General features: G+C 40.6%; 1 protein-coding gene across 3 annotated transcripts in view; it reads left to right on the top strand.

Annotated features, from left to right (window-relative positions):
- Window positions 1-26,423, top strand: part of SMAD2 (SMAD family member 2) — a 75,859-nt gene that overhangs the window by 36,155 nt on the left and 13,281 nt on the right. Inside the window, exons 3-10 of one of the 3 annotated variants that reach the window (XM_026649310.1) lie at window positions 11,612-11,701; window positions 12,793-12,986; window positions 13,549-13,683; window positions 16,886-16,960; window positions 20,816-20,869; window positions 22,397-22,609; window positions 24,034-24,171; window positions 24,332-24,476. In XM_026649310.1, the coding sequence (XP_026505095.1) occupies window positions 11,612-11,701; window positions 12,793-12,986; window positions 13,549-13,683; window positions 16,886-16,960; window positions 20,816-20,869; window positions 22,397-22,609; window positions 24,034-24,171; window positions 24,332-24,476 (1,044 nt within the window). The remainder of the gene's footprint in view (window positions 1-11,611; window positions 11,702-12,792; window positions 12,987-13,548; window positions 13,684-16,885; window positions 16,961-20,815; window positions 20,870-22,396; window positions 22,610-24,033; window positions 24,172-24,331; window positions 24,477-26,423) is intronic. The other 2 variants (XM_026649311.1, XM_026649312.1) reach the window with 2 other exon arrangements.

Below are 26,423 nucleotides of genomic sequence, written 5' to 3'. Positions count from 1 at the left end.
CATTCCCTCCCCAGGCTCTGTTGTGCAGAGCCGTCCCAAGCCCCACCAGGCCCTAGCCCCAAAATAAAAGTCAAACTACACCTGTGCCCGAGTGCCAGTGCCCTGTGGGGCAGAAGGCCCGGAGCTTCAGAGGGCACGTCTTCCTCTGTCCCTCTGGGCTCTGGAGTTTTTATAAGATGAGGGTGGGTGGGTTCAAAAGAAAAAGGTTGAGATCAACTGTATTAGGAAATAAGGTAATCTGAAATAAGGCACTTAGATCAAAATAAGTGCCCCAACAGGCGTTTTCACCAGTTTAGTTAAAACCACAAAAATTTGTCTAGGCCTAGGACTGTCATTGACCTCAGGTATTTATCTCCACTTCCTCTTCCTTTGGAGGTGTGCCCTCCCCACCCCCATACCAGCGAAGTTTAGTTTACGTGATCTAATTATAATCCGTGACAGAGGCTTTTAATTCTTCTAAACAGGAAGAAGGTTGACTAAATGACACTTGGAATCTCTTTGCTTCAGCTGCTGATGGCCTTCCACTAAAATACAAAATCCAAGCCCCCTTACTACCTGGAAAAAGCAACAGAGGGTCTTCAGAAGTGAGGTTCTTACCCACGAAAGCTTATGCTCCCAATACTTCTGTTAGTCTTAAAGGTGCCACAGGACCCTCTGTTGCTTTTTCCAGATTCAGACTAACACGGCTACCCCTCTGATACTTACTACCTGGTGTTACCCTGAAAAGGCAGAATCTATTCTGTAGGTTTAGCAAGGACTTTATTGAGCAGATTACTAAAATGTCACTTGTAAAAGGACTCTAACTGCTTTTCCAAAAAGTACAGTTTGTTGATGCTATCTTAAGCATTTACATGGTTCTCAGCACTATCATATCTGTAATTTACACTCTCCCCAACTCTGTGAGGTAAGAAAGTATTACCCTTACTTCTAGAGCTGTGGAATTTGAAGAATAGACTTAATTGACTTTCCTAAGGCTACATTGGATGTCTATAGCAGAGCAGGAATTGAACCTAGATCTCTGAAGTCCAGTCCATGGCCTTAGCCTCAACTTACCCACGAAAGCTTATGCTCCCAATACTTCTGTTAGTCTTAGAGGTGCCACAGGACCCTCTGTTGCTTTTTACAGATTCAGACTAACACGGCTACCCCTCTGATCCTTCCTACCGTGGCTTAGTACAGCTGGGGAGAGGAGTATAAAATTCCTCTGATTCTAGGATTGTCTGGTTGCTGGAAGTAAACTAAAATAGTCCTATGACATGTTCTTTCGGTAGCTACCAGCAGCTCCATAGGAATTGTCCTGGCTGTTGGTATCCGGGCACAGCGAATGTCCCTAGCTGATTGGAAAATGGGACTAGATATAGTGTCTCCTGTAGCAGGTCTATGCTACATGAAGTTAACCTTCTTATAAATAAAATGCTAAAAAAAGGGTCATGACATCTAGCTAGGAAACATGAGATGAGAACGTGAATTAAATTCATTGGATGAGGCGTTTCAGGCCATTGTGGCCTCTTCTGTATTGCAGAAACTGTGTGAACTAACTACTGTTTAGTTCTCCTACCACTCATGTCAACACACACGTTCCTAAAGGTATTGCTTTGAGGACCTGTAGTCCTTAACTGTTGTGTTGTACTTGATGTTAACTCTGGTGGGGCATTAATCTCCCCACTACTGTTGCACAGTACACCGCTCACTGCTTAAGGCAACCTCTCTAATTTACTTTCTGTACTGCACCGGCTTCATTTCGACCTGAGGCCACTTAACTGTACAAATATCACTGCATGCCCCATGAAGCTCAGTTGCATGCTGTTTTCAGAGATGGACTCTTTGGGTTGGCATCCATTACTGGTGTTATCTGGGACATCACATAACCGAAGATACATGCAGATGCTGGTGGCTATTATGGAAAAACTATTTCACTAGGAAGGTGGTTGAGCACTGGAATTGGGTTACCTAGGGAGGGGGTGGAATCTCCATCTTTAAAAACCTCTAAGGCCTGGCTTGACAAAGCCCTGGCTGGGATGATTTAATTGGGGTTGGCCCTGCTTTGAGCAGGAGGTTGGATTAGATGACCTTCTGAGGTCTTTTCCAACCCTAATCTTCTATGATTCTATGGGAAATAGGAGGTCCAAGCCCAGCTGAACTGTCATTTGCAACACTTTCTCATATGAACAGCTGGCTGAGATGTTACTTGGAGTGACAAATAGTAACAGGATTTAAAGACTGAAGATTCAATATGATAAGATTGAGACAATAACAGTAGTTCCAACTTGTTACCCACACAATTCTTTGACTCTCTCACTCTAGGGGCACCCACCCTTACCCTGTTCCTAGGGCTCAAATTAACAGGGTTACACCTAGGCACCCACCCTTGCCCTTCCATGGGCTCAGGGCATAACCTTACTCTCTCTGGATTTGTGTGGTCTTTTACCAGTGAAAGAGCCTTACACAGTAATATCTTACTTAACCTCTATTTATTAACAATTACCAAAAACCAAGAATGCATACACTAAATATACAGTGCTCACCACTCCCATTCCTATTAAAGCAGATTAACTTTTCTTGAGGGCCAGTCACGATCAGGTCATCTGGGGGACTCCAGTTGCTGCAGGGTGTCATTGGTAGAGTGTTGAGGTCTGGCAGCTTTGATCTTGGGGCTGTGTCCTGGAGTTGGTTCCCAATAACTTCCTTTTGTACCCCAGTTTATATTGTGAAATTGGCTAAGGTACAGCTAAGCAGGACTCAATCATTTTACTAACCAATCCTAAGATATTGTAACCAAATTCTCTAACCTAATCATACCCCACCACCTTAATTTACACCTAGCAAAATTAATTATGTAATAGACAGAAACAATCAAAGAACCAGACAAAGATCATAGAATATCAGGGTTGGGAGGGACCTCAGAAGGTCGTCTAGTCCAACCCCCTGCTCAAAGCAGGACCAATCCCCAGACAGGTTTTTGCCCCAGATCCCTAAATGGCCCCCTCAAGGACTGAACTCACAACCCTCGGTTTAGCAGGCTAATGCTCAAACCACTGAGCTATCCCTCCCCATCTTACAAACAGTAGAGAAGTAGGGACCAGAAAGATAAAACAATAAAGAAATGAGGATTTCCCAACCACAAACTATTGATAAGTGATTTCTTGCCAGACAGAATGCTATCAAACTCAGTTTTCTTTAACCATCTTAAGATGTTTCTTTATCTGGTGATGTTGGGCACTATTAGGCCAGGATCACCTTCTTAACAGCCTTATATTACATTGTTTTGATGTAACTTAGATGGAATGTGAGGATGTGACTTCCTGCTTCCTAGCTCATGGCGGTTGCTGCTGCTCTTAATATGGCTGCAGACAAAGGCGTTACAATATGGCTACAGGAAAAGGCCTCGTCCTCTCAAGCTCAGGGCAGAAAAGGTGAGAGCTTGGACTCCATTTAGGACTATCTCTTCCACCCAGAGGTGCTTTTGGATAGCATGGAGGCACAGTGGTAACTGACTCAGAGAACGCTGATGGACCAGAGGGTTAAGCTGGAGCAGGAGAGAGCACACATTGTGTGAGGATCTCAAGATCTACTTTCAGGTAGCAAGGATCAAGAGAGAGTGGCCCAGCTGTGTTGTCAAGAAGGAGTTTGGATACAGGGGTCCTTTACTCTGAGTACGCAACTTTTTATGTAAGTGGGCTGACTTTTGCAGAGTGGTTTTGAGTAGTTGCTTCTTGAGTTCTTATGCTCTCAATAGCTCCTTTGGTTCATAGTATTCTCCCCCTCCATCTCTGTCCCACAAGTGGCACCTATAGAACTCCTCCTCGTTCCATTCAGTCCCCACTCCCCCCTCCGGCCTGGCATACCCCATGGTGACCTCCCTTTCAGCTGTATGGGTTGCTGAGCAATGACAGATAAACAGATTTTAAAAGGCATATTGAGATGAAGGGAGGGATTTATACTTAGTAACAATTTTATTTTCTAAAAATCAAACATATGGCTAGAAATTACACTGATCACTATGGACAAAGTATTTAGTACACCTCTACCCCGATATAACGCTGTCCTTGGGAGCCAAAAAATCTTACCGTGTTATAGGTGAAACCGCGTTATATCGAACTTGCTTTGATCCTCTGGCGCGGGCAGCCCCCCCCCCCCCCCCCCCCCCGGAGCGCTGCTTTACCACGTTCTAGCCGAATTCATGTTATATCGGGTCGCGTTATATCGGGGTAGAGGTGTATATATCTTTTAGTCCATATGAGGACTCGGGGAATATAATTAGCATTCATCTGTTCTTCCAGGAATTAAATTTCACTATTTTGCTATTTAATGTATGAAAATAGGCCTAAACAGATTTTCCAGGCAAGTGATGTACAAATAAACCACGAATAAGAGCAATAATGACACTGCTTTATGCCTGTTGTCAGATGTGACTCAGGCTTCTATAAATCTAGTAGGACACCAGTTGGTTATGGTTACTATCTTATCTCAACTCTTTGGAGTTATAGCAAACTCAAAGCAAGTTCTGCAGCACTGCAATCAAATTCTGGAGAAATGCACTAATACAGTAAGTACAGCAAACTAATCAGCTTTTCCATTATTCTGACAGTTGTTTGTCTCCCTCTCCCCCATTGATGGGCTCCTCCACAAAGATGTGCGAGGGTTCTGTTTGCTTGCAGCAAGTAACCTCTGTTAATTCAGATAAAGTGACAGCCACAAGCCTTATCTCCATTCTACTATTGCAGTAATCGAGCATTCCTATGTCCCAACTCATTACAAAGAATGTGAATTCTAATATCCTTACCATCTCTGGTCCAATGAACCCTTCAGGAAAGAGTAGAATGAGAACTTAAACAAGCTGTTACTTTCATTACTGTCTCCTAGTATTTAAAAGGATGGCTAGAGTACTACTATGGTTAACTGTTAACTTATTTTTCATTTCCATTGCTGCTCCTGCACTACAGATGACTCCGAATAGGTGTGGGGACAGGCAGACTGGATTCACACTGGTGGAAAGGCTCATGAACCTAATGTCTGGGAAAAGTAAAAGCCTGCAAGAACTGCTCTTGGGACATAGAGACATTGACTGGGTGTACAGGTTCAAGAAACACAAAACGAGGGTCACCTCCAAAGGATATGATAAGTTCAGACATGAGCATAGGGAAATGATACAAGACTGTTTCAGGAACAAGAGAAATGCAAATGGACAACACCATTCTGAAGTGAAATTTAACAAATAAGCATGCTGGGAAACTAATGACCCACATACTGGCCAGCTGTATCGCTGCAGTGTCTGTTCTCCTACTCAATACTGCCACTTCAACAGGCAGTATTGTCTCTAGCTGAACTGTCCCTACTCTCCCTCTCCCCTGCAGCCATTCCACTCCTTTGCAAGATGGTGACAAGGAAAGTGGAACCCAATTATGCCTTTCATGAACATTTTAGAGATCTACAGTCCATTGTAGTGTACTTACCTTATTTGATGTGGTAGTTGTCCTGCAACCTCATACATATATAACACTTCTTGAAAAGAGAGGCTCTGTGTAGCTTGCACCTAAAGTGTGCTGTGTTCTAATACCAAATACCACCATATTCTTGCACCTCAACAAATCATACCTAAAGCATAAGATACAGAAATGCTTAAAACCATCAAGTCAAATGCTGCCATCACTTCAGTCTGACGATGGCATGGCATGCCATCAACTTGTGTTGATTTGAATTGTCACTTCTGATCATTTACTCCACACTCTCCTTACGGATTGATATACATTATATTTAACAAGAGACATGTAATACCCAAGGAGAAATCTGACACACATTGAACTATGACAATCACTGCCTCCGCCCAATGCCTCGCTGTCACTTACACTTATGTCAACACTATGCTGACTGCAGGCTCTTCTAAAAGTAATAGCCAAGCTGCAGCAGCTTTTCTGTCCAGCTGTGCACAGGAAAGTCCTGTTCCCTCACTCTATAATTTGTAGTCAGGAACTGATATTAAAGTTGCCACTTGGTGGTGGTAATCTCGTAAAGCCCTAAAGGATAGTGGTAGGTTCATCACAATTTTTGCATGCTTCCGACTATTGATATGCTAAGAATTACTTCAGGGTTTTTTTATCCTGCTAATTGCTCTTCCATATTCTCTTCTCCCTATCTCTGCTTGTTACATTCTGTTGGTTATTTCTTCGGCTGGCTTCTAGTCTTTGACTTCTGTTTGGCTCAGATTTTATCTTATGTCTTGCCATTTCATCACACTGTCCTTTATACTTTTTGTTTAGGGGTGTATCTACTCTCCAATTCTTATAACATGTCCAAGAAACCTCTATGCTAAGTTAATGGATTTTAACTTTACATTCTACTTGAACAGTTTCTGAAACCTCCTCCCCTTCTAAATTGTATGGTCACAGCACCAAATACTAGCATGAGCCTTCTTGCAGGATGCTTACTAGTTACTACTCAAACAAATTCCTGTGTTTACAGCCAGTGTATAGGCAGATAATTGAAGTTGCCCATTAGGTGTCCGAAAGTGCTTGTAATGTTCTATGCACTCTTCCAAATGAAAGGCAGTATATTCTGCCTTGAAATAAATGTTAAAATTGAGTTTTTGTTTTTAAAAATCCCTCAACACTGCACTTAGTCACTTTTTTCTTGATACAGAGGCTGGTAGGGGAGACCCTACTAGAGTATTTGAATTATGACCAGGGTTTGGAGCCAGATGCTCTACGTATGGTCTGTACCAGTCCAGAACTTACATTGGAGTCTGTGGACTCTTTGGTAAGAGCTGCTTTGCCACCTAATACTAATTGCTCCTTCCTATATAGGTTATATAAAAATATATAGGTAATGCAAAATAGATTTCTGAAACATGATGTAGGGCAGTATCCCTGCCCACCTCACTGAATGACAAGGCGACTTTGCCCACCTTACCATTATAGGTCAAACCAACTGTCCTCTCCCGCTATCCATATTTGCAGGTAAATCATTCATTATATTCAAATCAGAAACTAATCTCTTCCAGTCCATTACCCTTCTACAAGTCCACTGATGCAAACTAGCAGTTGTTTCCCTATGTCCAGATTTAGGCAATACAGCCAATGAAAAGTTTTTTCTTACCTTTTCTAGTTAGGCTCTTCCTTTACCCACTCCTCCTGCACTACATTCCAGGGTACCTTCCTCATTGAAAGAAGCAGCGTTAGCATTCTGTCGCAAATTTATGGAAGCTTTACTGCAATTGTTGGCTCCATTTGGACAATTTCTAGCCCAGAATAGCTTCCTTTGGAACTCTAATCTCCTTTTAGGAGGAAATGAAATGGAAGGGCTGAAAGCACACTGGCTGTGGTAGTAGAATGAGGGTCACACTTAAAGAATCTCACTGTGCTGGTCACTCTGACTTTTGGTAGTCAGAGAAAGAGAGAGCTTGCAGATCCAGCTTTTGCAGCTCACTCTGTGGAAAGGTTTGGGCATCCAAAGATCCCCAGCAGAAGCATGTATTTAAATTCTGAGTTAAAGAAGGGAGATCTTGAACTGAACCACATCTGTCCTGTGGTCAGTTCAGAGGTTTGGGTATACAGGACCAAATTGTCCATGATGTTGTTTTCTGGCTTAACCAGATATTTGTCAGGGCTTTGTCCTTTTCCCTGAAAATTCCCCATTTACCCAAAATAATATGTTAATACAAGGAATATTCCAACTCCAGAGGGTCTGCTTTCTCTTTCCAGGGAATGACTTTCCCTTCCTCCTAACTCCAGGAGCCTTAGGACTTAAGGGCTGTCATGCAACTCAACTTGGCTAGCCTCCCTCCATGATGGAGATTCTCAGTTCCATCTGACGCAGAAGAAGCACTCCCAGTTTCTCCAAGGAGGACTTTCCATGAAGACTAAAAGACATACTTGGCAATTCTCTAAAATCCAGCTAATTTAAAAATCATGAGGAAACCAGCTCAGCTTCTACCTGTTTACAGCTACATTTCTGATTAAGGGTGACTATACGAGGCCCTATCAAAACTCTCATGTAAGCAGTTATACCGCTATAGCCCCCGGTGTGGATATTTTTATTAAGGTACAAGAGTGCCTTTTTTTCGTTTAGCTTAAACTCCTTCCCAAGAGACAAACTAAACTGAAAAAAGACACTCGTACTGGAATGTGTCTGCCAGGGTTCTGGTGCTATATTGGTTTAAATTCACATCTTAGGTTATACCTAGATAGAGAAGTCCTTAAGTAACTACACCTCTACCCTGATATAACACAAATTCGGATATAACGCGGTAAAGCAGTGCTCCGGGGGGGCGGGGCTGCGCACTCCGGCGGATCAAAGCAAGTTCGATATAACGTGGTAAGATTTTTTTGGCTCCCGAGGACAGCGTTATATCGGGGTAGAGGTGTACTAGAAAAATGCATACATTAATCCTAGTTTGAGATTGGGGCAATCAGTTTACATTCCCCTTTTAAGAGTCATGTGTTACGGGGTGATAACAGGACTGTAGAAAAACAAGTGATTTTTAAACAATTATGGCATTTTGACTAACTTTTATATCTCTAATCCTATGGGGGAGGGGGAGATGGACCCACCTCATACCGAAAAAGTGAGGACATCAGAGTCAAATTAAGTGGCTAAAACAAATATGGATCACTCAAGCAGTGGAGTGTTTGGTCACAGCTCCTTTGAAATTCTTTTAAAAACAAATCAAGTCACTCTTACAGAGGACGAAGCCCATATCAAGCTTGAATAATTGGTTTTTAGAATGCAGTATGCCTTCCAAAGGAACAAATGTCTTGCAATCTCAAATAGTGCAGTAGATTGTTGTTTCCCCAAAATTCCCTGTTCACTGAGAGTGATTCTTCATCCCAAAATAAGTTATGTGAAAACACAGGCTGAGACTGGAATGGCCCATTTTTATATGTGGGGAGTGATTCTACTTTTTGGCATTGGAGCCAGGAAGGCTAGCAGGTTGGATTATCTCAGATTTTTATTATCAAGGCTTGCTTCAGAATGCAGTCTTTTTTTTTTTTTTTGGTCCCATTTTGAAAGATTTTTCATTCGCTTAATCAGTTTATCTAGAATAAAAGTGAACATTTAAAATCTTATTCCATTTCTTGGACTGGTGGTTTTTTTGGACACCATCTGGTCTGAAATCTCTGGGTGGGGCACAAAAAGGGGAACGGCTCTGGATGCAGCTTTGATAGTATGTCGGTATAGATTTGCCACAGTGAGCAGTAACAAGTTGGTTTCAGGCAGGTTCCATCCATGCAAATCATAGGTTCCCTTGAATAGATTTGATATTTGTACCAGGACATCTACATCGGTGGCTTGTCATAGATGGTTGGAGTTGAGGTGAAGACCCAGTGTAAGCTAGCCCTAAAGCTCATGTTGATGTTACCTCTGTTGTAAGCAAATGTGCCCTGGATCATAATGGGTGACATACTGCCTGCACTCTGGTCCTCTTGAAAGATAATTTTTTTTTAAATTTACATTTTTTTTTAAATTAATGGAGATATCCCATCTCCTAGAACTGGAAGGGACCTTGAAAGGTCATCGAGTCCAGCCCCCTGCCTTCACTAGCAGGACCAAGTACTGATTTTGCCCCAGATCCCTAAATAGCCCCCTCAGGGATTGAACTCACAACCCTGGGTTTAGCAGGCCAATGCTCAAACCACTGATAATAAAGGACTTGATAACTTTTGTGATTAAGTATTCTCACTTTTTGAATAAAAGCATCCTTCCCTCCTTAGAACAGTGTTCCAGGGTTCATTGCAAAATAGTGTCATATGTAATAAATCGGGAATGCTGTTTGCCTGAGATCAGTTGCTTAATACTGTGTTTTCCAAGCCACTTGGGATGAGCTAACAACTTGGTATCTCCACTAGTGTTTGGAATTAGTCATTAGCCATTTAGACTAAAGTGCTGCTTGCATTTATCATGCTCTAAGTAATCCATACAATTTAGTGTAAGGTTTGAAACATTACTGCTGTATTTGAAGGAGCCACATCTCAAAGATGACCAACTCCAGTCGTAAAACCATAAAGGCTTCCTATGTCAATTAATACTCAGCACATGGTATGTACTAATGAGTCTTTAGACCCAGGCATCTTAGCAATAGAGATGCATATTAAAGGAAATGATCTAGCCAAAAGACTGCAAAATTTCATTAGTAAAGTGTCTAAGTGATCACCAAACCAAAGGTGATCCTTCACTCAGGTTCTTTATCTTGTTGCTTTTCCATGACACATAGATGCTAAATAAAATTCCAATAAATTGAATGAGACTTGGTTGTAAAGGGTGTGTATCTGAATGGTTGCTGTTTGGTGAGTTTCTTTATGCAAAATAGAACACTCTTATACAAACCATTTGTGCGAAAATGAAATGTTGCTTTTTATTTTTAAATTGCTCATTAGCACTTACCTCTGACTTCTTAGTATAGGATATGTTACGCTAATTTTAATAGTTAAATTTTAAATATCAAAGCTTGAGCTTGTAAATAAGGGTTTGGAGATCTTGGATTTCTAATCTACGGTAGCATTTTAAAGGTGTGTTAATAACATTAAAGAACTACAGCAACCAAGACTGCTTTATAACTGGCGCTTGGCATTTCAAAGCATTGTATCCAAACATTAACATTCTCTTAAGTTTCTGAGGTGCAAGGGTTATTCTGTTTTTATAGATGGGAAAGCAAAATTGTTGACTTCCAAAGGCCACAGAGATAGTCTGATAGAGCTGGGTATGGAACACCGAATATCTCGCTCCCAGAAACATGCTGCCCAGTCTACAACATCACACTGTCTCCTCTTCACTTAAAACTGTTGTAATTATTATTGTGGAGGCTCTTTTTTTCACTGCTGAGATCCATTATAAAATCTCAGAACTGATTTAGCAAAAAAAATTCTTTCACAGAATGGTAAGGGAAGGTGGAGGTCCCCCCTTTTATTTATTTATGGTTTTGGTAGTCATTAGTTAAAACGTAACTCTAAGATGGACTACTTTGAAGCTATTGTGTTAGACTATTTTCTTTTTTGTATACACTGGGGGAGCAGAAAATAGTATTCGATACGTGCTTTAATTAAGATTTCTCATCATTTTCTGTAATTGTCTTAACAACAAGACAGTCACTCTTCTGAAATAAGTTGAAGTTTTTCTAACTTGGGGAAAAAACAGTAAGCTAGCATCTGAATGGAAATATTAGATTGGTACTGACATGGTGATGTCTAAAAGTTGTTCTCCTTATGCTGTGGCAGTTCAACTTAAGATGCACATGGCCTTACTTTATGAACTTCTTAAATAGGTTTATTTAAAAAAATTAGTTTTTAAAATTAAATCTTGTTTACAGCCAGGTTGATGAAGTTTTGCGTGTTTTAAGGGACATTACAACTATGTTGATGTCTTAAAGCCAGAGAAATTGTTCACCTTTTTAAAACATTACCATTTACCTTGAGTCACATGTTCCATTTTATTGGCCTCCTTCATATAGAAAATAGAGCATTTGTGTTAGGTTTAACTGATATCTAATGCTATATCTTCTATGTGAAAGGAAGTATTATGTACACTTTTCCATGTTTTACATCATGGTATTTTGAATAACCATGTTTCCATATTCACATCAATTTTTTTGTTTTTTGTTTTGTTTTCAATTTATGCACAGCACTTGCTCTGAAATTTGGGGACTGAGTACACCAAATACGATAGATCAGTGGGATACAACAGGCCTTTACAGCTTCTCTGAACAAACCAGGTGAATATGCTGCCCTCTGTCTCATCATAGAGATCTTGTGGGAGGGATTGGCTTTGGAGGGTCTGTAGAGGGATGCTTTTGCTGTAAATTATACTAAAATGCTTCCTAGTCATCATATGGTACAGCACTCTAAAAACAATTGCTTGCCACTATTTTTTAAAAAAGATTCTCAGCTGATGTTTTGACCAATGAAAATTCTAATTCTGGAATAATCCTCCTCCCACACCAATGCCATTGAAAGAATGGGAAGACTTGGAAAATGCAAGCGCTAATGTGTTTTGGTATTTATAACAACCAGGTTAGCACACTTAACTCCTTAGGCCTAATTATACAAAGTTTTTAAATTGCTTTGTATGTCATAGATTTTTGAACTAGTAGCACATATCTGATCAATTAGCAAGATTTAAAGAATTATTCTTTAAAAAAAATTAAATAGGGTTTTTATTTTTTCATGTCACCTTTACTTTGTGTATTGAGGTTTGTCTCTCCCATCCCATAACAATCATAAACATCTGCATTTGTGTAAGCTTATGCAGTCTGTCTTAAAACTAGCAAAACACTTTCAACTGGTAGCAAGGTACATGAATACTCAAATACATAATTAAATTGCACACTTTTACAAGATGTGTTTTGATGCTTTTTGCATTATACTGTTATACTGCCATGTGGATCACCTGAGCAGCTGACTGCTTTAGGTTTATTTGAAGTCCTCTGGAAATTACTCTGCTTAAAGCATCCATGCTACAGTGTAGTCCTGAAGGGTAGAAATTGAGGGAGTGTTCATCGTGTGCAATGTTACAAATGTCTTGTACATGTCAAATTCATATGAAGTATTCATCTTATGTGCTTAGAGGTGTAATGGCTTTTTAATGAATCCCAAACTCATTGGCATTAATTTATTCTAGAGCTTCTCAAGTTACTTTAAAAATACTACCTTCTGAAGTTCTCCAGCAACAGCAATTTAAATATTGTAATCCTTTTGTTTTCTGAGGGGGTAGAGAAAACACTCAACCCCCCATTCCCCGACCTTTTGATTATGATGATTTTTAAGATACAGCCTGTAAATATTTTTGAACATCTTCCCCATATAGGTCTCTCGATGGCCGTCTACAGGTATCTCATCGTAAAGGATTACCACATGTTATTTACTGCCGCTTGTGGCGCTGGCCAGATCTTCACAGTCACCATGAACTTAAGGCAATTGAAAACTGTGAATATGCTTTTAATCTTAAAAAGGATGAAGTATGTGTAAATCCTTACCACTATCAGAGAGTGGAGACACCAGGTAGGAAGACTGCCGTTAGACATTTTAAAGAAGCCCCAGTACAATGTTTACCCAGAAAACTCTTAATAGATTAGTTGGAGTCCATTAGTAATATTTAGGGTACAAAAGTGAGCAGAAAAGGGTTGTCCATGCAGTTTTGCCAAAATGGCAAGATTTGGATGAAAAAATAGCCTAGATTTTGCAAACTCAAATAATTTGACTATCGGTTAACTTTTCAATTGTGGTAATATAGTAAAGTTCTAAAATGTGTATTTTATTTATGTTGGACAGTTTCAAACCCTCAGTTTAGCATGAAAATGTCTGCAATTAGTGTAGTGAAATCCACCTGCCTTTGACTACTGAAAACATAAATGACCATGTCCAAGTTAGCTGATATGGAATAGTCTTATTAAACAGGCTTTTTACAAATCTGATACTTCTGATAACTGATTTAGAACTACTCTGTAATTGCCTGAGTTTCAAAACAGCTCAGCATATCTGAAGATCTGGTTTTCATAGAACATAGAGAAGTAAAATAGATATTTACGGGATCTCACTAATGTTTTATATTCTACTTTCCCAGTTTTGCCTCCTGTGCTAGTGCCACGACATACTGAGATTCTAACAGAACTTCCACCTCTTGATGACTATACTCATTCCATTCCTGAAAACACTAACTTTCCAGCTGGAATTGAACCACAGAGCAATTATATACCAGGTATCTTTCTTTTTTAAAAGATACTTTCTCTTTATATTAGTGGTTAATGTCCATGTAATAAGTCAAAGGTAGACATTAAATTAAATCTGTAATTGTTCAGATTACTAGAAAGACAAACTCAGGATATGCTTTCTAAACTTCAAAGTGAGGTTTTTTTTGTAGCTATAATAATTCAAGTGAAAATATTTATAAATATGCTTTTGTACAAAACAATTCTGTATGCTTTTACTAAACTAATAAACCAGCATTGTTTGTTAAAACAAAAATATGACACAGTGTACGTGTTTATTTTTATTAGACAGCATGTCTAGGATTTGAGATACTGTTGAGGACAGTGGTCTGACTTGGTAAATGATCTGGAAAGGGGGCGGTGAACATTGAAGTGGCAAAATTTGCAGACAATACAAAATTTCTTAAAATAGTTAGGTCCAAAGCTGATTGCCAGGAGTTACACTACTGGGTAACTGCATGACAAAATGGCAGATGAAATTCATTTTTGGTAAGTGCAAAGTAATGCACATTGGAAAACATAGTCCCAACTATACGTTCAAGGTGATGGAGTCTGAATTAGCTATTACACTCAAGAAAGAGAACTTGAAGTCATTGTGGATAGTTCTATGGGAGCACCTTCTCAGTGAGCAGCAGCCACATCTTGAATACTGCATACAGTTCTAGTTGCCCTATCTAAAAAAAAATATATATTAGCATTAGAAAATGTACACAAAGGAAACAATGATGGAGGGGGGAAAAGGTGAGGAGATATGGTAGAAGTCTTTAAAATCATGAATGGTGTGGAGAACATGAATGGGGAAGTGTGTTATGTGAGGGGGTAAATAACAAGAACTAGGGCTTACCCAATGAAATTAATAGTCAGCAGGTTCAAAAAAGAATTAGGTAAGTTCATGGAGGATAGGTCCATCAATGGCTATTAGCCTAGATGGTCAGAGGATGCAACCCCATGCTCTGGATGTTCCTAAACCTCTGACTGCCAAATGGTAGGACTGGATGATATGGGCTGTATAACCTGTCAAGGCTGCACGTATTTTTCTAAAGTTACTGCACGTGCAGAACTTCAGTTTTCAAACTGTCTAGTAATGAGGGTCTTCAATACCAAACTTCAGCTTTCTGTTTTGGGCTGCTTTGGTGCTAGGTAGGGAGATCTGTGTTCTGAGGCAAAAACCATATACGGAAAATTTGAATGACAAAGGTTGAAGGTTAGCAACTGAAAACAGGAGGGATTAATTAGATTAGAAACAGTTATTGACCTTAACCATAGCTGTTGGCTCAACCGTAATGAATGCATCAGAGGTGGGAAGAATCCACTTTCACAGTGGATTGTGTTTATATTTAAAAAAAATAAACAACAAAAAAACAATTCTCTCTTAACAAGTACTTCTTGAAACCATTCTTTTCACTACTTAGAGTTATCTTAATATAAACGTGGCTAGTAATCTGATGTGCTAGAATGATAGTACCGTTCAGAAAATAGTTACCTTGGGTACTATATTGTGTGCAAGCAGAACGTTCATTTCTGGTATCTACAGCCGTGATCCCATTGAATGTGTGTGAAAGATTTCCACAATACATGCTAGCTTTTTATGACTTCATTGTAAATTTGTTTGGTATCTGTGAAAGTTGAATTTCCTGTCTGACTTTTAGTCTTGTTCAATTCCTTTGATCCCCCACGTGCAATTTTGGATTAGTGCATGACTTTACAGTCTTTTTGCAATACTTATTCTAGAATAAGTAGAAATTCAAAGTTGAGGGCTTTTTACTATTCATTTAGTTACAATATTAACCATCTCTCAATTACCATGGTAATATATCTATTTTAATAGCAATCAAGTACCCTCCAGTCATTTAAGGTTTATTGAAGATGTTTAAATCTTTTCCCTTTAGTTTGTAAACCGTAAAAAGGGAAAGGCATCAGTAGGTGCCTTGACAGCAAAAGGCTTGCCTGGCTCAGAGATTTCGTATAGAAAATGGCTGCCTGAAGTGCAGTGAGTTAATGCCTTCAAGGCAGTATAGAAAATACATATTTTGGGGGGCAGAGGAAGCCAACCGTAGTCTCCTGTGTGGGTTTTTTTTTAAACTATTGCTACTCTCAAATTAGACTTCTAGTATCAAAAACCCTCTTAAATTGTTTATGTAATTAGTAGGGCTGTCGATTAATCACAGGCGATTAACGCAAAAAAATTAATCGCGATTAATCGCACTTTTAAACAATAGAATACCAGTTGAAATGTATTATATTTTTGGATGTTTTTCTACATTTTCAAATGTAACTGAAATCAACATAACACAGAATACAAAATGTATAGAGCTCATTATAATAAAAAATAATAATATAAAAATATTTGCACTGTAAAAAACAATATAAAGTGAGCACTGCACACTTTGTATTCTGTGTGGTAATTGAAATCAATATATTTGAAAATGTAGAAAACATCCAAAAACATTTAAATAAATGGTATTCTATTCTTCTTTAACAGTGCAATTAATTTTTTTAATCGCTTGATAGCCCTAGTGATTAGTTAAAATTTAACAGATTGAAATTTTCTTTAAAAAGCTCAGGAAGGTGATAAGCATAAGAACTTTTGTGGTGCTTTGAAAACAAGTTGGAATTGCCTAGAATCCGAGAAGGGAACTGGCATGGATGGGATCATTGTCGATTGGAAGGTATAGCTAGTGGGTGACATAAGCTTTCCTTGGATGTTGAAGAAGGAAATGGGTGGAACTGTGGACTGTTGTAGTGAGGGTTGGTTTTCTGTAATGTAGAAAATTCTAAAATGTGGGAAGGGTAACTGATAACATAGCTATCCTATGTGAAGGTGGCTAGTTCATGGATTTTTCAGTGTTGAACTCACCAGAGGGCTTCTCACTTTTAATTCTAGTAAATGTGAAAGCTGTTGATCAATACTGCAAAATTCTGCAACTGGATGAAATGCAAGCGTGCTATAGCATGCTACAAACAAGAATTGCATATGAAGTTATATATACATTTATGTAGTGAACACTTAAGGCTAGAAGGTGTTGCAGATGTTGCTGTGACAAATAACACCCACCAATGTGAAATCCTAACTAACTGCTCAGATAGTGTATGGCACAAACTGTCTCGAATGAAAATCCTAAAAACTTAATCCTGTAAGCATTCAGTGAGCTAACATATGTAATATTGATACAATTTGTTTGCTCTTGGCAGAAACGCCACCACCAGGATATATCAGTGAAGATGGAGAAACAAGTGATCAGCAGTTGAACCAAAGCATGGATACAGGTAAAACATATTCATCTCTTCACTATATGTTCAGAGTTGGGATTTCTAGATGTGATAATCTAACACAATGGGATGACTTCTTTCAACCATGGTTGTAATAATGGAGGTCTGACAGGCCTACTTTAATTGTAAGCCTAACTGTGGAAAGTGGGTAGAGGTTCATAATTTGCTACAGTGTCCTGTTATATAAAATAATGTAAAAAAAAAAAATGTAAAGGGGTGAGGGGAACTGAATTAATTAAAAAAGAAATGGTTTACTGACACCACTCAAGGACTGTGTTTAAGATTGACTGATAATAGGAGTAGGGGACCAGAAAGCAATGGACCATAAGAACATAGAATGGCCATACTGGGTCAGACCAAAGATCCATCCAGCCCTGTATCCTGTCTACTGACAGTGACCATTGGCAGGTGCCACAGAGGGAATGAACCTAACAGGTAATGATCAAGTGATCTCTCTCCTGCCATCCATCTCCATCCTCTGACAAACAGAGTCTAGGGACACCATTCCTTACCCATCCTGGCTAATAGCCATTAATGGACGTAACCTCCATGAATTTATCTAGTTCTCTTTTAAAACCCTGTTATAGTCCTAGCCTTCACAACCTCCTCAGGCAAGGAGTTCCACAGGTTGACAGTGCGCTTTATGAAGAACTTCCTTTTATTTGTTTTAAACCTGCTGCCCATTAATTTCATTTGGTGGCCCCTAGTTCTTATATTTTGGGAACAAGTAAATAACTTAGTTTTGTGAGATCTTTTTGAAGTTCTTCACAGTCTGCTTTGGTCTTAACCATCTTGAGCAGTTTAGTATCGTCTGCGAACTTTGCCACCTCACTGTTTACCCCTTTCTCCAGATCATTTATGAATAAGTTGAAGAGGATTGGTCCTAGGACTGACTCTTGGGGAACACCACCAGTTACCCATCTCCATTCTGAAAATGTACCATTTATTCCTACCCTTTGTTCCCTGTCGTTTAACCAGTTCTCAATCCATGAAAGGATCTTCCCTCTTATCCCAAGACAACTTAATTTACAAAAGAGCCTTTGGTGAGGGACCTTGTCAAAGGCTTTCTGGAAATCTAAATACACTATGTGCACTGGACCCCCCTTGTCCACATGTTTTTGTTGACCCCTTCAAAGAACTCTAATAGATTAGTAAGACACGATTTCCCTTTACAGAAACCATGTTGACTTTTGCCCAACAATTTATGTTCTCCTATGTGTCTGACAATTTTATTCTTTACTATTGTTTCAACTAATTTGCCTGGTACTGACGTTAGACTGACCGGTCTATAATTGCCGGGATCACCTCTAGAGCCCTTTTTAAATATTGACATTACATTAGCTATCTTCCAGTCATTGGGTACAGAAGCTGATTTAAAGGACAGGTTACAAACCATAGTTAATAGTTCCGTAATTTCACATCAGAGTTCTTTCAGAACTCTTGGGTGAATGCCCTCTGGTCCCGGTGACTTGTTACAAAATTGGTACTTCAAAAAATAGGCCTAATGTGGCAAAATAATGAGAGGATAAACCATTCTTCCATCCTTTTTGGGCCTTTAAAAAGAAACTTGAGGAAAAAAGAACTTTTACCATCCTCGTGGCAGTAGCAAAAGGATTGTTGCTGTGACACCAGACTTTAATAGTCTGGTGGGGACGCTTGACTATCATCACTTCATCAGAGGGGAACTCAGCTTGATACATGTGAGATCCTGCTGTCTTGCCTCCCTCATTTGTCCTTTGCCATCCCCACCACTATCTTGCGCCTGTCCTATGTCGTCTTCTCTCTTGGCTTTTCACCTGATTGTAAAATCAGCTGCGCTGCACAGCACCAGCATAGCGAGATGAGCTGGCCCAACCTTCTCTGCTTGGTTGAAGGACCAGTGAAGGAAAGGAATCTAATCAGACCAACCAAATGATGCTCCTGGCCAGGGAGGTGAGCTGGAGTCCAGAGGTGGCCGATCTGCCAACCAAAAGCATCTATCTGAATGACCAGCTGACTTATATCCTGAGAACATTAACAAAAGCTGTATTTTCTCCCCATTTATACTATCCTATCTCCTGTCTATCCTGTGGCTGTTTTGTCAAAAGCAGGAAAGGAACTGTCATTCCCAACTCAGAATTACACAACAGAACTCTAACCCTTTTTCCCCCACTAAGGAGGACTATTTGGCAGAATAAGAGACTGTAACCACTATTCATCCTTTAAAAAAAAATAAAAAAAAAAATAAAAAAAAAGTGTTGATAGATTTTGACGGTTTATTTTGCATCATCACTCAATTTTAGTTTCAATTTGTTTTGCCTTGTTTTAAATCTTTTCCATTTGTGTATATTAATCAGTACATTTTTAACCTTGTGGAATAAATTTTATAGTACATTTGCTAGGGTACAAAGCAGGCTGAGGTCTGTCAAAATAACACTATATAATCATGCCAGTTTCAATTATTTTGGTAACTTAGTTTCTGACAGGTATTTTGAAATATCTCTGTAACAACACAGACAAACAGAAATTTTCCCCAGGAGTAGAGTTAAAGAAACCTCTACAATAACTCAGTTCCTGTTCCTGTCACACATCACTTCCATATTGATGCACATAACAAAATTCATTCCGCACGTGGATGTAAAAAATTAGAGGGAACCCTGGTCAGCATTGTTACCTCTGGATGAGAAGTTCCTGCTGACAGTGCGTACAGATTGCCAACATTAAACACAGACTGCCAAGATAGACTGTCTTACTTAAATTGGACTCTAACTATTCTAGTTTAGATAAGGGCTGCAGTGCCTCACCAGTATAAACTCGATGCCTTAGTTAAAAGGCTAACCTGCTAGAAGCAACCTTGTGTTTTGTGTCTTTGCCTCTTTCCCCTATATTTCTTCTCCAGTCCATAGCAGACTGTGCAGGAGAGTTCATGTTTCTTTTCTCAGTCTTTCTTCATCCTTCCATAAAGAATAGTCTTTTAAATATATAATCCTAGCTGTGTCATTTCCAAAGACATGCCTGGCCTCCAGTGAGAGTTTGGATCTCAAAGCTTCATGAAACCTCTGTATTTGTCACATCTACCTTCTTTTCTAGCTGCCCTCACTGGAAATCGAGCAAGAAGCCACTGGTTTCTACAGTCGATAAAAATAAACAAAATATACATGAGGATATAAGATATAATCATGAGATGAATGTAATGTGAGTTTCTGCCAAATACTTAAGATTTCAGCATTAAAAGTGTTTAATACAGTAGAACTTCATTTACGAACATCAGAGTTACAAAGTGATTAGTCAACCACACACCCCTTTGGAACTGGAAGTACGCAATCAGGCAGCAGAGACCAAAAAAATCAAATACTGTACAATACTGTGTTAAACGTAAACTACTAAAAAAAGGGGGAAAGGTTTTAAAAGAATTTTTTTTACAAGGTAAGGAAACTGTCTGTACTTGTTTCATTTAAATTAAGATGGTTAAAAGCAGCATTTTTCTTCTGCATAGTAAAGCGTCAAAGCTATATTCTGTTAATGTTCAGTTGTAAACTTTTGGAAGAACAGCCATAATGTTTTGTGCAGGGTTATGAACAACCTCTGTTCCCGAGGCCTTCATAACTCTAAGGTACTACTGTACTAACAAAAAGCAAAAGTAGCTTCTAAAGTGTGTATACAGTTGGGCAGTTATGTGTATTGATATTTTAAACTAAGGATAAGGCACTTCATTTCTGAGTGTTTCATTTAGATTATGGAAGACCATACTTCTCCATAGGCTAGCATTATATTACGATATTATTCTTCATAATGAACTACAAACACATCTGATATCTTGCAACCAGTTTTCCAGATTAAAATGATCTAAAATATTCTCAATTATTTCTACAGGATCTCCAGCAGAGCTATCTCCTAGTACTCTCTCCCCAGTTAATCATAGCCTGGGTAAGCTGGAAATACTTCACTTTTAACTGTTTCCTAAATTGTGTGCTTAGTATATGGATCAAAAATAAGTGTGGTACTCTTTTTTTCTTGTAACTGCTGGGACCTTGGGAAAGGGTAGAATGGCTGAGGCTGTGCAAGAATGATGGGAGCAGGAAGGGAATTTTACTTTTAAGAATAAATTACTTAAGATGTCCGTTGGTAGCTGTAATGTTTCCATATACATATAGCTGCCAGATAATAGGGGCTGCCAAAAATCTCTCCAGCACTGTAGTAGCTACTTAGACTTGACCTCTATCACACTGCTGCTTTAGTATGCTAGTGCACTTGCACAATAGTGTCACCTGTGACTACAAGGGAACAGCTGCTTCCTCCCACCTCTGTCTTGCTGAGGTGTCCTCAGCTGTTTGCTGCATAGCTATTAGGAAGAATTACAAAGGATCACAGACTCGCCTGGCTTGGCCAGGCATGGGGAAGGGCATGTGGCAGGAAAATCAAGAGAAGCTGTGTTGGGAAGAGCAATCTCTGAAGGTGAAAATGGGGAAAAATAACTCTGGGCGATGACTCGGAAGGTACAAGGGAAGGGATTTGGGTGGTGAGGAAGAGGCTAGAAGGGGAAAACTAACAATCAAATAGGACAGTGTAGAAAGGCAAGGGTTTCTCCCTAAAACCCCAATATTCTTATCAGTGGCCCTGTGTTTTGGACATTCAACATAGAATTGTAAACTAATACTCTACTGGATACAATTTTACCCCACTCTTTTATTTCCTCAGTTATAAACCGCAGTTGCTCAAATCTACTGAGTAAGCAGTGATCATGTGAGGGTGTTCCCTCACCTGGATTAGAGGGTTTAGAGATGGGTGAGAATGACTAGGGGCAAGGAAAAACTAATCGAAAGAGATTGAAGGGACTGGGCTTGTTCTCAGAGACAAACACTGTACGTTATAAAAGTGTACAAAATAAGGATTTTATATAGAAGATACATTGGGAACTTCTATTAACTTTTCATAATACAAGGATAAGAGGATATTACTTTTAAAAAACAATAGTTTTAAAACTGATAAGATATTACCCATTCATTTGGATAACAGGAGTAGCTCAGTGTTGTTCCAGTACATACTTGCGGGGAGGGGAGGGCAGGGGGCGGAGGGGGGGCATGGTGATGAAGGGATATTAAAAACACGTGCTTCAGGACATAACGACCAATAGTTATAGGTTGGCTTGAGAGGAAACTTTTTTTTGTGGTCAGGCTATCCCATAACTATTTCTGTAGCATTTGTTACTTGCCACTCAGTGACAGGATACTGGACTGGACAGATAATTAGTCCAGTATAACAGTTTTTATGTTCCTATGCAGAATATGGACTGTGAGGAGCAAATTCTCTCTGCATGATCTATGGAAAATGAAAACTTAGTTACTGATTGATTATAGCTCATGAGCTATTGCCAAATCAATCTGAATCAATAACTATATATTTTTAAACATCTGTTTCATTATCACAGGAATTCTCACTTTTTCTTGTTTTCAGACTTACAGCCAGTTACTTATTCAGAGCCTGCGTTTTGGTGTTCAATAGCGTATTATGAACTGAATCAGAGAGTGGGAGAAACCTTCCATGCATCACAGCCTTCATTGACTGTAGATGGTTTTACAGATCCATCAAATTCAGAAAGATTTTGTCTAGGTTTGCTCTCCAACGTTAACAGAAATGCCACGGTGGAAATGACAAGGCGACACATAGGTATATTCTTAAATCTTGTAACTCTCTCTTTAAGGGTAATGGCACTTAATTGAATAGATCTGGGTGGTTTTTGCTAAGTTCTGAGTGTTACAACTTAAATTGGATCAGCATAGGACTTGGAAATTATTAAATCAGAACAATAAACTAAACAAGCAATATTTAATAAAATACTAGCAGTACTAAATTGTGTTGTATTCTTGCCTACCTTTGGAATGTAAAAAGACAATTTACCACTTCCAGATAAAGCTGAAACTAGTCTTAAAACTGTGCTAATTAATTTGACCTTTGTTAAAAATTTCACGGGAACAGTTACTGAAGTTTGCAGCATACCATCTTGACTCTGGCCTTTCGTTAGAGCTGTTGGGGGTGGGGGAGGGGCAGAAGTCGACTTGCAAACCTTAAACTTCTATTTTGCTGGATTTCAATGTGGATTTTTTGTGAAATCTTTCATGTTAAATCAAAACTTTCAAAAAGGAATTGTGGTTTAAAAGTCAGTTGTTTTTGAAAACTTTAGATTTTTGGGAACTACCAGCCTACAATTTAACTGCTCAAGCAAAACTGTCAATACAAAAATTCCAATTGGGAACCCCTAGAACAATAAGCAAATATATATTTTTTTAAAATGGAATTACAAAAAAATAAAAATCACTTTTCATAGTGTCTCTCCTGGCTGAATGAGCTATTACAATATATTTCTAATGGCAAGCTATTTCTAATGTATGTTGTTCATATGAAAATAACTAATTCAGATCAGGTATTTTTCTAGACAGGAGAGCTAGTTCGTATTAAGGATGAGCAGGAAGAGGCTGCCTTTTCGTAAGAGCCAAATGAAGTCCTGTGGTGCCTGTGCTCTTACTCCTTTGACAAACTGGGGTAGGGGTGGGGCAGGAGTCTATGCAGTGTGAGGAAGGCCTTGGAGGTGAGAGGAAGTAGCAGACTATCCATGAGCCTTGTTCTTGTTCTTCAGAGTATTGTGGCACATGCTGCTTCACCTACCACACTAGTATTTATACGAAAATGAACAAGATTTAATAAGAAAGTTAATCTACTTGTTTTAATTGCAAGTATTGCTTCAAGAGAGAGAGTATGTGAGGAATCAACATTGCCTTCAAACTTCGATTCTGATTGCTTTGTCTCAAAGTACTAAATAAAAGGAAGAAAGAATTTCTTGTCAAGAACAGACTTTCTTCTCATTCAAGAACAACACATTCTAGGGTTGTGGGAGGAGGAATTTTTCTTAGCCACATCCTGCTCTCACTACAGGTGTCAGCTGGCAATATGGCCATATTGCCAGCTTAACTGATTCACCTTGCAGTTCTGAGGGGGGAAAAAAAAGTTGGCCCTCAGTGAAATAAAGCAGTCTTCTAATGTGTCAACCAGTTCAGATCATATCATAAGTGAAGCTTCTACTAATCTTGTTTCAGGAAGGGGAGTGCGTCTGTATTACATTGGTGGGGAAGTTTTTGCTGAGTGCCTAAGTGATAGCGCAATCTTTGTTCAGAGCCCCAATTGTAATCAAAGATATGGCTGGCATCCTGCAACGGTGTGCAAAATTCCACCAGGTAAGAGCACAAGTACAAGGCATACTAATCAAGAAATCGAGTAAATTTAAATGCATTGTCTTCCTATTAACTTCTAGAAGTTGGCTCTTCGCATTGCCCTTTTAGGAAAGCCTGCAAGTATCCATAGGCTGTGGTTTTCTAAACTTTTTTCTCTTCATAGGATGCAACCTGAAGATCTTTAATAACCAGGAATTCGCTGCTCTTCTGGCTCAATCTGTGAATCAGGGTTTTGAAGCAGTGTATCAGCTAACTAGAATGTGTACCATAAGAATGAGTTTTGTTAAAGGATGGGGGGCTGAATACAGGTATGAAACATTCATTTTTACTTTTAAATTTACTCTAATCAATTTTCTCCCCTTCCTCCTGTCTCACTAATGCCCCAGCTTGAAAGGCAGATGATTAGACTGCCACCACCGTTAAGAATACACTGTCAGCAAATAAAACAAGAGAATACAATTATGTTTCTTCTTCGTGTGATTGCTCATGTGTATTCCACAATAGGTGTGCATGCTCGCCATGTGCACCGGTGCCGGAAGTTTTTCCCCTAGCAGTACCCGTAGGGGAGAGCCATAGCAACCCCTGGAGTGGCGCCTCTCCCCACCCTCAGTTCCTTCTTGCTGTCAGTGAAGGTGCTTCGGAACCGCTCTGCTCCAGCTTTGCTGTAGGTCATCCCCAAAACTACTTATTTGTTCAGTGTATAGTACCTGTAGTTAGTCTAGTTAGAGCGCTCGGGCTGGGGTCCGCCCTGTGCCCCGGGTTTTAAGTCGTGCAACACTTGTAGGCAATCTATGCCAGTGAGTGATCCGCACGCAGACTGTTTACACTGTTTAGGGAAACACATCTCAGCGATCGCTGCAAGATTTGCAAGTCGTTTAAGCCTCGGACCGAGAAAGAAAGGGACTTTAGGCTCTGGGCTATTCTGATGGAGTCGGCGGCGACCCTTCAGCGCCATCGACTAGTCGGCACCGCTCCCCGTCCACGGGGCACGCCAAGAAGGCTAGGAAGAGGCCTTCTTCGCCGCAGCATCCGGAGTAAACCTGGGACAGAGGCTAGACCTATGTTGAGCAGTCCTCGATTCCACCCCGGCCTCTAGGCCTCCGACTCAAGTCGAGCGGAGTAGCCTGGCCTATTCGGAGCAGGCCTCCCCGGATGTCTGGATGCCCTCTACACCGGAGGTTCTGCAGGTGGCCCGGGATGTTATGTTCATGCCAGTACCAGGAGCACCGCCGCTGTCGGCCCTGCGCTCCTGAGGCAAGCCACCGCTGGGATCGCTGCAGTCACCCCCGGCTTGGTACCGGTCTTGGTCAAGGGAACATTCCTGCCGCCGTTCTCCGCCCAGCGTCCGTTCAGGGCAAAATCCATGTGGATCGCCCTCGAAGCCCACCAGGCTGTCTGGGTTCCATCTGACCGAGACTCTCAGCACCGCTCCGCCTCGAGGAGCAAACACTGACAGGACCGAGGCAGATGTCGCCAAAGATCCTTGTCTCGGAGGGGTTATTGCAGCCGGTCACGGCACGAACTTCGACGTCATTCCCGTTCGGTGTCTCGCTCCAGGACCCTGCCATGGCACCGCCCCCATATCCCTGGGCATTGATCGCCGTCGTCTCGCCGTCGTGGGTCCACCCACCGTAGCCGATCACGGAGCAGCTGTTACTGACGGTACCGGTCCCATGGTCGGCATTGCTCCTGGCGCCGCCGCTCCTCCTGGTCCAGGGACAGCGGCACGTCATATGTCAGCCTTCGTAGTTGTCCATCGATGGGCCAGGCCGAACAGCCGGCTTCGCCGGTGCCACAGCAGGTGCAGTGGCACTGGGCTCCGTGGCCGGCCCAATGGTACCAGTGGGCACCGTGGCCCCCGACACAGCCCACGGTGGGGGCTCGCTCAGTGGCCGGAGCCTCAGAAGGACCAGCTGCCTCCCTCTCCAGATTTCCGAGGAAGAAGTTGGTAGGACGTACATCCTTGGCACCGTGTCCAGAGACCGACCAGGTGGTGGACCCTCCGGTGCCGGTGGACACACAAAGTACCGCGCTGGCCTCCTCACCCTCCCCGGATGAGGCGATTACAGCTCCTCCTCCCTCTGTCCCGCAGGAGGACTTTAAGGCCCACCAAGAACTCTTAAACCGGGTGGCATCAAGCCTCCACCTCCAAGCAGAGGAGATGGAGGAGCCCTCGGACTCCCTGTTTAATGTGCTGTCCTCCTCGGCACCGGGCAGGGTGGCCTTGCCTCTCCACGAAGGGATGGCGAAAATTT

This window comes from Terrapene carolina, unplaced genomic scaffold (assembly GCF_002925995.2).
Source record: "Terrapene carolina triunguis isolate 2854851 unplaced genomic scaffold, T_m_triunguis-2.0 Scaffold69, whole genome shotgun sequence".
NCBI lineage: Eukaryota > Metazoa > Chordata > Testudines > Emydidae > Terrapene > Terrapene triunguis.
The sequence above is the reverse complement of the archived record's forward strand: the minus strand, read 5'-3'. Positions and strand labels throughout refer to the sequence as shown.